We start from the raw sequence: 14108 nt of genomic DNA on the forward strand, positions 1-14108 counted from the left end.
TACTAAATGTTTGCAAACAGAGGTCAGGTGCTTAGGCTACAGCCATACCTACAGTCAACATTTTCTCTTCTGTATTATAAAGTCTAGAAGCATTTCCACCCCACCTGCTAGCAAATTAGCACTGCAGGCAAGCAAGAAAGATGTGTAAGAAGATTCTATACTAAATCTTTCCAGCATGAAAATAGTAGCACCAGGTGATTCTGTAATGACCTGAGTGGAAAAAAATAAAATAAAATGGAAAAGCTAGGATTTTAAGCAGTTTTTAATCCATTTTCTAAGTACTTTCTGCTTGGTTTGCAGGACATCAGTATAAACAGAAGAACCGTGCAGGAAAATTAAATGAAAAAAAAAATAAATTAAAAAAAGGAATGTAACATTCCATGGGTAAACTTCCCATGTGAACATTACCACTCAGTCAATTCCAGTTTGGTCCTGGGAAATTTCTACAATAGCTACTTCCTGAGAGACACTTAAGACATGAACTTCCTTTCTATTTGATGCTTCGGGTGGACAAGATGTCTCCTTTTTAAAAATTGTACCATTTCTTCTCCTCTTGAGAATTGGTATATAACCCAGAGCAGAACTGGAGCACGAGGCTGTAGCAAAAAGGACAGAAGGCTAATTCCTATTACACTTGTGATTATTTTGGGTAATTCATTCCGTGTAATCCTTTGACACTATAGCAATAGAAAATTGCTGAGAAATGAGAACATTCTTTGATCTTGGATTAATATTAATCGATAATAACTTGATGTCACCAGGAAAAAAAAAAAATGATTTAGCAATCCCAAATAACAGGGCACAACAGCCTCAATCTTGCATGCACACAGATAACACACATGGGACAATTCATTTTATGCTTTATTTTTCCTTGAATAATCCTGGCAGCGTGAATGGTTTCATTAAAAATAGTTTGGCTGGATTCAGATTAATTTAAATTGCATTTCCTAATCCTGTGTCACTTTTTATACTGTCCTAAAGTTCTAAGAATCCAGAAATATCCTAATCAAGGAGAGAACCAACCTAGAACTAAGGAGAAATATCCTAACAATGGGAACAATTACTGTAACTTGCCTTTAGAAGTTGTGGATGCACCATCTTTTAAGAAGAGACTGGACAACCACTTATCTGGAATGGTACTGGGTCTCCTGCTTGAATAGGGGGTTGGACTAGAAGATGTCCAAGGTCCTTTTCAACTCTGTTATTCTGATCTATATATTATTATTTACTATTGCTGGTAAGAATTGCCATGTTATTTTTGGTTTGTTCCCATCAAAATCTGTGGTTCCCAAGTTACTAATGGTTAAAATAAATGAATGTATGTGACTAGGCTCATACATTTCCCTAAACTATGGCTGGGTTTAAGCAACACCTTAAATTGAAGCCAAGACTGCAATGTTTAATGTAGTATCTGAATGTAGTCTGTTACTAAATTTGCCTAGATCCAGTCTACTCTGTTTTAATTTCTAATGGTCCCATTACCTGTTCACTCATCACTTGATTTTCCAGGAGACAATGTGTGAAATATAAATATATGAGTCTGCCAAGAGTTTCACATGAATTGAAGACTTCTCATTAATCTGAGCGTTGAGGAATATTCTATACAACTCTTTATGAATGAGGATAATTTCCCAATGCTGAAACTACGGTAATAGAAGACAATGAGGTTTTATTGTACTGGCGTCCATTCATAAATTGAAAACATTCAGAACTTTGCATTGCCATGATTTCCTGGTTGATTTAGAACTATAAACCAAATTCAGATAATCTGGATTAACGAGAAAGTACTGCATTCCTTTTTTTAATAGTATACTCATGAGGAAAATTTCTCATAGAAAATAAGTAACTGACAGATGAATGATTTCATCCAATTTGTAGAGGATTGATTTATGGTTTGGTAATCTCAGGGAAAGCAATTTAATTTATGGTAGCTAAAGTCATTTGAAAGAAAGCTCTGTGCCCTAGCTATACTACAAATATTAACAAATTAACAAATTTAATAACAACCCTCTTTTCCCAAAGTTACTCTATTGAGTCTAAGACAATTTTGAACACTCAAAATGCATTATAGTTCTCAGCATTCTTGATGGGAAGGCATAAATTAAATTGGCATGAATTCAATACAACTCAGCAGTATAGCTAAACCTGTTTGGGGAAAGACAGCTACATTCAAACTTTAAAAAGTAAAAATTGGAGTCATGGCTTAGCTATAAGCTCCCGTTGCATCAGTTGAGCCTTTATGGTACTCACAATTTCACAAGACCACAATCATTCCATTAATAAAAAGGTGAGGGTCACGTCATGTCATATCCCTCCCTCCCAAATTTCTCTATTAGCCTACACTGCAGCCTGGTCAAATTTATCTTCATAATGCAGAGTTATTTCACAATAAAAAAAAAAGCTGACAACTAAAGAAAAGCATTTGCAATGAAAGCTGGAACATATATTAATGGTTCTCTGTTGTAGGATATATTACAAGAATGTTTTTACGCCACTGATCATTACAAAAAGAAAGGCTAGATAACTTGAATTAAAATAACAAGGTACAACAAAACCTTTAAAAGAATAAGAAATCAAATCTGAATAATTAGAATTCATCCAGCCCCACAGGGACCCCCGTTCTACTTCCCATAGAATCCAATGGAACAGCATGGATGGAAGTCTTCCCATGGTTTCCATCTCTACAGAGGTTGGCCTGATCTGAACTTTATTTGCCCTCCTCTTGTGACCCATTGAAAATGCAGACTTTTCAAACCATGAAAACACACTGTAAAAGTGCAGAACTCCCATCAAAATGATGGAAAGTCTTTAAACATCTTCTCCATTTTCACTGATGGAGACAGTATGTATTTTAATGGAGGGTATTTGCTGGTCCATTGGGTTTTCTCCTGATGTGTTTGCACAGCAGCACTCTCTCAGGAAACCTTTGCTCTTCACTTTGGCCGTAGAACAGCTGGACCCCTCTTTCAAAGCATTGTTCTTGGTTGACATGCTCTGCATGGCTGAAAAAAGTTTCCATTCACACACGCCATCCGATTTGGAAATCTTATAGAAGTGTTCTCCAGAGCCAACAGGTATACGTACAATATCTTTGGGAGCTTCAGGAACATGGTTGCTTGGGTGATTGAGGGTGAAGCTCAGGGAGTATTTGTTAGAGGAATACTTCCTGTGGAGACACTGGCCTCTTAGGATATTTTGGAATGCTTTTTTAAACTCTTGACTCGAACAAGGGTAAATGATGGGGTTGATGCAGCTGTTTATATACCCAAGCCAAAAGGCAATTTTAAAAATGGTTTCGGAGGGCTTGCTGTTAGGAAAGAAAGAACCTGAAATGGAAACAAAAGCAAACAAGAATTTTAATGGATTTATAAAACTTGGTAGTACGGTGGTTTAATGCACCCTGTAATTAACACAGCTGCCTGCAATTTCTGCAGGTTCGAATCTTACCAGGCTCAAAGTTGACTCAGCCTTCCATCCTTTCTAAGGTAGGTTAAATTACCCAGTTTGTGGGGGCAATAAGCTGACTTTGTATGAATATACAAAAGTATGAAGGCTATTGCTTAACACATTGTAAGCCGCCCTGAGTCTCCGGAGAAGGGCAGCATATAAATCAAATTAAAAAAAAAAAAAAAAAACTTCATAGGATCAAAGAGTAAGAAATCAAAGGAAGCAAATAATTTTTTTTTACAAAGTTTTTAATGATGAATCATCGTAATTGAGGTAATCTCTGGGCAAGAAAATGTATGCGGAGCCCTTGGTGCTCTCTGCGCTTGGTTGTTTGGTTGCAACCATTTCATTACCTGACAATGTAACATCATCAGTGTGCGCCGTGTCTTATCTAGTTGTGTAGTGTACAGTGATGATGTTATTTAGTTGGGTAATGAAACATCTGCCAGAAAATAACCAAGCTCAGAGACCACCAAGGACTCCATGGTTCAACCATGAGCTACAGATATTCTCTTCTATTGGAACTGAAAAACTATTTCAGAATATAATGTAAGAAAACATCCAGCTAAATGTTTTAAGTCCCTGTTTATTTTGCCAGGAGAGGTTGAAATACTGAAATCCACAGACTCCTGAAAGGCTTAATTCGGTCTGAGTTTTATTCCGTTTTATTCTTTTTATTTGTTTAGATGCAGTACCAATTTTTCGTAGAGTGGCCCTTGCATAGAAGCAAAACGCACATAACCTTATTTAATGAGATTACCTAGGATCAGGGAACTAAGTGTAGATAATCATTATGCCTTTGTTGCACATAATTAAGATTAATCCAAGTGAAGTAGAAACCACCCTCATTGCAAATTTAGGCTGTAGAGCCTCTCATGCCGGAATCATACTCATTGTACACTACAAGTACCGATATTACAAAGCAAACGTCATTCTACTTCAGATAGTCAGAGCATCTTATAGAAGTCTTAGGCAATAATATTAAAAAAGAGCTACTTGCTAATAAGCACTTGGATATATGGGAATAATTTATGAGCAAACCTACATGATATTGTGTGGTAGAGACAACCCTTATTTCAGAGGATTATTTCCCTTTAAAATCCACCCAGTGTGCTGCCTTCCCTGTGCAATGAATCAACACATCTATCAGCAGAACAGCCAAAAGACTTGGAAGAAAAACATGAATATGAGTTCAAAGGAAGCTGAATTGGCTGGAGGTAATTTTAGATCAAGTACATGGTACATGACCTGCTTATCTTCCTCCTACCCATCACAGGCAGGCTGTGCTTCTGAGCTCCTGCCCAATTGCATGAATCATCTGCAACATCTGATCTGTGAAATGGGGATGACAGTGATGGAAGATCAGGCATTGTAGGTGATCCATTGGGTTGCTGGTGGAAGGGAGAACATGAAGTAGTGTGGCACTATCAATCAACCTGACTAACCTGACATTGCTTATGTTGAGATGCTGGTGTGAGGAGAAACATGGCCACTAATCCCCACATCTTAACATGTCCTGCAATAAAAGTTTGGTACCAACCGGCATTTTGTTACTGAAGCTATTCAGATAAAGCAAATATTTCAGAAACGCCTCATAGACTGGAGGAAAAGATGTTAAAATGGCCTTCTGGAACATTCATGTGCCCTACGTCATGGACTTGGAATAACATTTATCAAACATTATTGTATTACAAGCAACAGCAATATACTTGCAGAGCACAGCAGCAGAAGAGGCCAGATAGATCTAGCATGGTAATGATTTTGCTCAACACTGAGCTTTAATGGCTCTTCACATCTCAAATACACAGGACTGATATTGAAATCAGTAGCTGAATGATTAGACTTTTTATTCGCTTAAAGCGAATAAAAAGGGAGATGGGGAAAACAGAATTTACGGAATTTACGGGACCGCCTACTACCACAAGCAGCCTCCCACTGGCCGGTACGCTGTCATAGAGAGGGGCTCCTCCAGGTGCCGTCAGCTAAACAATGTCGACTGGCGGCCCCCAGGGGGAGGGCCTTCTCTGTGGGGGCACCCACTATCTGGAACGAGCTCCCCCCAGAGATACGGAGGATCCCGGATCTACGCACTTTCCACCGTGCTCTTAAGATTCTTCTATTCCAGCAAGCCGGCCTGGCCTAATTTTCTCCCCTGTTTTAAAATTCTTTTACATTGAAATTTTAATTTGTTTTAAATTATTGGGATTTTTTAATTGTTTTGGGCTAAATTATTTAATCTGGTTTTAATTATATCTTTTAACTTTTGTATTTATGTATTTTATTTTGTGCCTGTTCACCGCCCTGAGTCCTTTGGGAGTAGGGCGGTATATAAATCTAATAAAAGAAACAAAGAAAGAAAGAAAGAAAGAAAGAAAGAAAGAAAGAAAGAAAGAAAGAAAGAAAGAAAGAAAGAAAAAGAAAGAAAGAAAGAAAGAAAGACAGACCAGAGTTTAGATAGGTCAGATTGTCTGAAGTTGTTAAAGGTGGAAAGCATCTTCAGAAACTGAGATATTTACTTAATAGTGGTTTCTCTAAGAAAAGTGGTTAACGCTTATAATAATTAAACGAAATTAAACGAAATACAAAGTTAAGAGACCTTCTGTAATGCAGCTTTTAAAAGGGGTTCCCCCCCAATGCAGGTTAATTGACTATTCAGTTTCAACATTAATGGTAAAATTCAGCATTGTAGGATGACATTCCCAAAGCCTCTTGCTTCAAGTTTAAATCAGCATACCAAACACTTTAGAGAGCTGCTAATGGAATTTAATAATCATTCCGAATTGCAAACCCCCTTTTTAAAAGACTCTAAGGAACATCTGCAGTTACTCAAACCTATTTTCTTCTTCCTTAATCAGTTTCTTTCTATGAAACTCGTGGAAATTGGTTGCTGGTAGCTTGCCAAAATAAACAGAAAAATGGTGAATTAATTTCATCTAGGTCTTAAAATGCTGGATTGCTTTCCTGTATTAAACAGGCCAAGAGGTAATATTTCAAGAACTTGGTAAGTGACAGTGGAATTTAGGGAGCTGCTGTTCAGCAACGTCTGGAAAAGCTCAGGTGGCTGAATTAGGGATTTAAAGAGTAAAATTATCATTCTTAATAGGGACCAGAAACAGATGGGAAATCAATGAAGATAGTTTGGAGAACTGATCCCCTGCTGTCTTGGAGTCATCAACTGGATGTTACATTTTGCATCAGAGTAAGTTTTTTTATTTTTTTCCAAAATCCCACAACTTATTTATTTTGTTATGTATCTGTCCCAGGTTTCTTCTCCAGCTTTATGCAAAAGCCTTCAGGCAATCTCTTTAATAACTCTATTAAAACAAGGCTGGTACAGAAAAATACTTTTGTAAAATAGCAGAATCACAACAGGGATGGTTCACTATGACCATTCAAGGTTTAATGATATGCTTAAACCGGTCAAAATCCTAGTGGCTGCGTTTAGGCTTAGTTTTAACCTTGTCAAGTTTTTTTTTTTGTGGCTTAGTATGTGTGAGCCCAAAGTGTTCAGTTAATTCATGATTTAATGTTTGTAAAGGCAGAAAAATGTGTCAATTCAGTAACCAAGTTAAGCATATTGCATTGATCCAGCAATTTGTCACAAAGCATGGTTTATGCATGAGGAGGACTAATTCCAAAGCAGATTCTTGTCAAGCGCCTCAGGAGATTCAGGCAGTTCAAATGAATTTAAAGGTTTAGTGCAGGGGTCAGCAACCTGTGGCCCTGGAGCCACATGTGTCTCTTTCAGCCCTCTGCTACGGCTTCCTGTCACTCAAAATATGCATCACAACCGCCAATGTGTGACACCCGCTGGCACGCGATTTATTGAGCTTTTCAGCCCCCAGTAGGCCAACCATGGATATAGGGCCTGGTGGCTCAGCAGACTAAGCATTGTGATTAACACCAGCTGTCTGCAATTACTGTAAGTTCGAATCTCGCCAGGCTCAAGGTTGACTCAGCCTTCCATCCTTTCTAAGGTAGGTAAAATGAGGACCCAGTTTGTGGGGGCAATAAGCTGACTTTGTATAAATATACAAAAAGTATGAAGGCTATTGCTTAACGCATTGTAAGCCGCCCTGAGTCTCTGGAGAAGGGCGGCATATAAATCAAATTAAAATAAATAAAATAAAATAAATACCCAAGAAAAGAAAAGTTTCAGAAGAAAACAGAACATTTAATTCAACTACATATGCTAGTTTTGTGGCCACTCAAGAAATTGTCAGGCACGGGAAGGGTTTTGTGGCTCCTGGTGTTTTCTTTTCTGTGAGAAACAGGTCCAAATGGCTCTTTGAAGTGTTTAAGGTTGCAGACCCCTGGTTTAGCGCAATCTTAAACTCTCTATAAAAATCTGACCTACTAATGGTCAAGAGAAATGAGTGGGAATAAAGGCATTCAAGGTGGGCTGGACATAGATCTCTTGTGAGCATGCAAGGACTTATGACTTACTTACGATGCGTTTGACCCCTCCTTCGGGCTCAGCCTGGTCATCTCCTACAATTATAGGTTTACATGACTCAGTACTCAGTGGCATATGTGACAAGTATGTGTGGGTATATCATAGAAAGAGAAACCAAATATGCAGTATTAGAAACTAGAAATGCAATAGAACAAGAGCCCTGGTGGCACAGCAGACTAAAGCACTGTTATTAACATTAGCTGCCTGCAATTACTGTAAGTTCGAATCTCACCAGGCTCAAGGTTGACTCAGCCTTCCATCCTTTCTAAGGTAGGTAAAATGAGGACCTGGATTGTGGGGGCAATAAGCTGACTTTGTATAAATATACAAAAGTATGAAGGTTATTGCTTAACGCATTGTAAGCCACCCTGAGTCTCCGGAGAAGGGCGGCATATAAATCGAACCAATAAATAAATAAATAAATAAAACACACACACTCCCATTCTGCAGAAAAACCTCTTTCCTTGGAACTGGTCCCTGGTGCCCAAAAAGTTGGGGGCTGCCACAATAGAAAATAGTTTTATATTTAACCAGCACGTCGCATGACCTCATCAAGGTCAACACCAAGGTATTAGAAGTTTATTAGCCATGCAATCTGGAAATTTTTTAGTCTGAATGGTAAGAGCAAAACTTGGATCTTCTCCATGCTGATTTATCCCCCCACCCCGCCTTTGCAAAAAGACCCATTTAAAATACTGTTATATTATCTTACTTTCTGCCTGAGTTTTTGCATTGAGTCCTCAAGGGCAGCTCCTAATTCCAACACTGAAAGAAGAGGCATTTTCTCGTTGAAGTAATTATAACGTGGAAAGCAAAATGACACAGAGCCAAGGCAGTCTTTCAGATTCTCTAGCAGGGGTGGGTGGGTGGGTGGATGGGTAGGGAAGATAGCTAGAGGTAAAGTAACTTCGATCAGAAAAAATGGTTTCAGCTTGTTCTTAATGCATAATTAGCAAACTGCCATCCCTTCCCTTAATAACAGTGCCATTCTACCTTCATGTAAGCATAGACGAAGCTGACAGGTGTGTCAAACATTTTGATTACATCTTTGAAAGAGAGAGAGAGAGAGAGCACTTTGGATGATTTGCATCTTATAAAACAAGGTTATTGCAGCATTCTCCAAAGTGGCATCTTTTATATGCTGTGGGCTAAAACTCCCACCATCCTTGAATGTCTTCAGGGAGGCAGAGACAAGTACCATAGAATAGAATAGGATACTTTTATTTGGCCAGGTGTGATTAAACACACAAGGAATTTGTCTCCGGTGCAGTGTGCATACAAAACAACAAAGTAATAGTAATCATAACAGTGATACCAGTAATAGTAGTAGAAAAGATGAGAAGGATAACAGTAACACATATGTGTCATTTTATTTATTAGATTTATATGACGCTCATCTCATCTAGAGGCAACATTTGATATCATTAGGGTTTGTTCCAGAAGCCATTATCACCATCATCAAGAAGAGACAGTGATTATTGTAACCTGGAGGTTACAAACTTCAGGAAAAGATGGAATATACTTATTTCAGATGATCAGCTGCTTAAGTATTATAACTGGATTATATTTGAGAAGGTTCATCCAATCAATACTTTCCTTTTTAACAATCTGTTTAGTTGCTACAACAGTTACACTTTGTACAATTCTTCTGTTTCTCTCTTGACCATTTCCTGATACATTTTTATTAATTTGCCAAATGGTTTCTCTTATTCCAAACTATAAATTTAGATTATAATCTCTTAGTCAGAAGTCCTGTGTGAATAATCAGACCAAAGATATCTGATTTAAATCAGTTCAGAACATTAACTCAATTTCATTTGGACATTACAATTGAATAGATTTATATTTCCAATTCATTTTGGGAACAGATATTTCTATACACGTAGACTCTCATCCAAGTCCATCTAACTCAATGTAAAAATATTTGATTCAACATTTTGAATCAACTTCATTTCCAGATTGAAACTCAGGATTGTGTATTTACATAACTCTAATGTATCCTTCAACAGGTATTACTTAATATTATTAGTCATTGAATTAAACTAAACTAGGATATGGCTATATGCAGTGGTGGGATTCAAGTAATTTAACAACCGGTTCTCTGCCCTAATGATTTCTTCCAACAACCAGTTTGCCAAACTGCTCAGAAAGTTAACAATCGGTTCTCCCGAAGTGTCATTTTTTCAGCACTGTATACTCTAATTGCTAGATAAATTTTGCAAATAAGTCTAAGCCTGCCATTTAGACAGAATATTGAGTATGTGGAAATGTAATGGTTAAATGTTCTTTAACTGAAATAGCACAAGATTTTCATAAATTTAAAGATTTTTTAAAAACATTACCTGCATTGATGATGCCTACAGGTGAACCTAGGATTTTAAAAAATGTAATGCATGTAAGTTAGCACTGCCTGATTGGATTCTGATGTTGATATCCAGAAATTTTAATTAGCATATTGTTCAATAAGAAAAGAACTTCTGAATATCAGATAACCAGTCTAAATCCATGCATCAAATGAACCCTCTTTCAAAAAGTTGTTGCAAACTTATCAAGAATATTCAGTTGAGTCTGGTGTTCCACTTCACTTTTTAAAATTGATATTTATATTAAAAAAAGGGAGAAACAGCCATATCACAAAATGAACCACAAACCTCTAATGTTGTCTTTCTTTTGAAATGGTTAGATGTCACATGGGGCATCCTTAGAAAATAAATCAAAAACCATGGGTGGATATATGCTATTTGATTAGCATTACCTCCTAAGAAAGGAAGTTAAAGTTGGAGAGTTGAGGAATTTTGGCAAAAAGGGGTAAAGAAAGTCGTTGGGAGGAAACTCAATCGGTTGTCTTCTTAAAAATGGGTCTTTTATGATTAGTAATGCTTAACACAGTAGCCTTTTTGTGAATCAGTGAATCATTTTGTCCTAGGCAGGGGTGAAATCTAAAATTTGTTACTACCAGTTCTGTGGGCGTGGCTTGGGGGGGGGTAATGTGACTGGGTGGGCATGGCCAACTTTTTTTTTTACTTTTAAAAGCATTTTTTCTACAACCTTAAGAGGTTGCAGAAAAAAAATGCTTTTAGAAGCCTCTGACAATCAGGCAACTCAGCTGAGATCACCGGAGACTTTTAAAGGCATTTTTTTCCCTACAACCTCTTTGGCTGAAGAGGTTGCAGAAAAAAAATGCTTTTAGAAGCCTCTGACGATCCCAGCTGAGCCGCGGGATCATCAGAGGCTTTTTTAAAAAAACTTTTAAAAGCATGTTTTCGGCCGAAGAGGTTGTAGAAAAAATGCTTTTAAAAGTTAAAAAAAAAAACAGCCTCTGATGATCGCATGGTTCAGCTGGGCATGGGAGGAGGGGTGCAGGGATTTTTGCTACCGGTTCTCCGAACCACTCGCCTCCATCGCTACCGGATCAGGCAATCTGGTCTGAACTGAGAGCATTTCACCTCTGGTCCTAGGGCAGGGGTCTCAAACTCAATTTCATTTGAGGGCCGCATCAGAGTTGTGTTTGATCTTGGGGGCCCTGGGTGGGGGTAGCCAGGGTGGACATGGCCAGCTCGACGTTACTCATGGGGGATGCCTGTGGTGGCTCAGACATTCTGCAATGAAAATAGGCTCCCAAGCTCTGCATTTGGCTGCAACGGCCTCCTGAAATCCTCTGCCAGCAAAAATGGAGCTTGGGTGGATAGCCCTCCCGAGCTCCATTTTTGCTGGCAGAGGCACTGTGGCCCAGTCCTTTGCTGTTTCCAGTGTGGCCTAATGGGCCAGATCTAAGCACCCTGCAGGCCAGATCCGTCCCCCGGGGCCTTGAGTTTGACATCCCTGTCCTAGGGGATAATTTTTGACACGCCTCTGATACGTTCAAAAAGACTTAACACCCCTGCTTTCAATAGTTAGATCAATGTTCTTGTCTCAAAAGATTCCTGTCAGAACTAAGCCTCCTATCTCTTCCACCATCCTACCAGAACCAAAGTAGCTTCCTGGATGAGAAGTGAAATGTCTTCAAGGAACACCAAAGAAAGTCCAGTTGCCTTTTGAAAAAGCACTTTTGAGACCATCATGACCTGGATGACAGAATCTCCATAGACATCAGTGTTCTTATTTCTAGCAGAAACCTACGAAATAAAATTTAACTTTTCGCTAAACAGATGGAGGGAAGGCTCCAAACTACAGATGGTTCCACAAAAACAAATGAACAACTCCTCACACACGGAAAGCAAGAAGGTAGTTTCACTCAATAACAAACACTTATCTTGATGGATTACTTAAAAAGAATAACGAAAACCAATAGATCATCAAAGACAGAAATAGGTATTGCTTTTCTACCCGCAGAGATACTTTGGTTTTTTCCTAGGGGAAACATTTTAGGGTATTAATTGCCTCTGCCCCCATAATCTGCAGTTTAAGATTGAAAGTTTATAATTTGATTTCTGTGGATTGTGTAATCTGGCCCTTAAACTCAAGAAGGGGGAATGATGAACTAATTCTATCCTTCAGAGTGCAAAAAATCCTTGGTCAGAAAAGGCAGATGAATGTGAATTTTAAAAACACAATGTAAAATAAACGACGCCAATCCTAATGGGATTTCTATGAGTTGGCAGAATCTGCTTTGAGGAAACACAATATCATGTTCATTTTCCCTGTTGGTGGGCCAACAGATGGCCTGACTACTTTAATACAATGACACCTTGCCAGATATTTTGTCTTCCAGGAACTGAGGCCCTTTATCCCTATTGTAATGAGCCAATACGCAGGCATTCTGACCTCTGAAAAATTATACTCTTCAAACAGTTGGATCTGGCCCAAGGGATCAGTTGGTGATCAGGTGTCAACTTCAAAGCAGTAATTAGGCATTAAAAAGTCAATGCTTCCTGACTTCACAAAGTGAAATGAATACAAGTTGTAATAACCTTTACTAACCTTATGGCTACAAGATATATTCGGTTTCCCCAATCTCTGAATAAGCACGCTCGTTGGCTAAGATCGTAAGAAATCAGGGCAGTTAAATTTAACTTATGTGAAACACATTATGCTGGAGAAAGTTTTATAAAGATGCTTGGTGACACACTGTTCTATTATGTCCAGCTTCATTTTCCATTTCATACTTTATTGTTAGAACTATGGGATGAACCAACCTTTCCCAGAAAATTTATTAAGTAATGCCTGGGGAAGCTAAGTCAGAAAAACAGAGTAACAAAGTTGGAAGGGACCTTGGAGTTCTTCTAGTCCGACTCCCTGATCAGGCAGGAAACCCTATACTATTTCAGACAAATGGTTGCCCAATCTCTTTTTAAAACCTGCAGTGTTGGAGTATCCAGGACTTTTGGAGGCCTGATTCATCCCACTGATTAATTGTTCTGTCAGGAAATTTCTCCTTCTTTCTAGATTGCTTCTCTCTTTGATTAGTTTCCATCCTTTGCTTCTTATCCTACCTTCGGGTGCTTTGGAGAATAGCTTGACTTCCTCTTCTTTGTGACAACTTCTCAGATATTGGAAGACTGCTATCATCTCACCCCTAGTCCTTCTTTTCACTAAAAGTCTTTCTAGATTTCAAGCAGTCTCTTTCACATTGTAATTGTAGAGATCAGGCTTGGGGGCTGACCTTGGAGAAATTTTTATCAGGTTCGCCTGATACGCCAGTTGCGCCCCTTTCTGGATTGGGACTCCCTACGCACGGTCACTCAAGTACTCGTCACTTCCTGCCTGGACTACTGCAATGCTCTCTACATGGGGCTCCCCTTGGGGTGCACCCGGAGGCTACAGTTAGTCCAGAATGCGGCCGCTCAGGGGATTATGGGAGCGACGGGGTGCTCACATATGACACCTCTCCTGTGTGAGCTGCACTGGCTTCCTGTGGTCTTCTGGGTGCGCTTCAAGGTGTTGGTGACCACCTTTAAAGCACTCCATGGCTTAGGGCCGCGGTATGTGCGAGATTGCCTTCTGCCGCCAATAGCCTCCCACCGACTGGTTCACTCGCACCCTGAAGGGCCTCTTCAGGGTGCCGTCGGCCAGACAGTGCCGGCTGGAAACCCCCAGGGGGGGAGCCTTCTCTGTGGCAGCACCTGCCCTCTGGAATGACCTACCCCCTGAGATACGCACGATATCAGACCTCCGGACTTTTTGTTGGGCCCTGAAAACACACCTATTCCATCTAGCCAGGCTGGCTTGATCCCATCCTCTCAGTTTTAATTGAATTTGGTTTTAA

At 39.1% G+C, this 14108-nt stretch overlaps 1 protein-coding gene across 2 annotated transcripts in view; it reads right to left on the bottom strand.

The window, feature by feature from the left end:
• Positions 1–1966: 1966 nt before the first annotated feature.
• The window catches only part of ADRA1A (adrenoceptor alpha 1A), a 42047-nt gene continuing 29905 nt past the window's right edge, over positions 1967–14108 (bottom strand). For both annotated transcript variants that reach the window (XM_070952495.1, XM_070952494.1), the window contains exon 4: positions 1967–3326. In XM_070952495.1, coding sequence (XP_070808596.1) covers positions 2809–3326 — 518 coding nt within the window. In that variant the 3' untranslated portion in view covers positions 1967–2808. The remainder of the gene's footprint in view (positions 3327–14108) is intronic.

This window comes from Pituophis catenifer, unplaced genomic scaffold, assembly GCF_029215685.1.
Source record: "Pituophis catenifer annectens isolate HBS135680 unplaced genomic scaffold, rPitCat1.0.hap2 SCAF_12, whole genome shotgun sequence".
Classification (NCBI taxonomy): Eukaryota; Metazoa; Chordata; class Lepidosauria; order Squamata; family Colubridae; genus Pituophis; species Pituophis catenifer.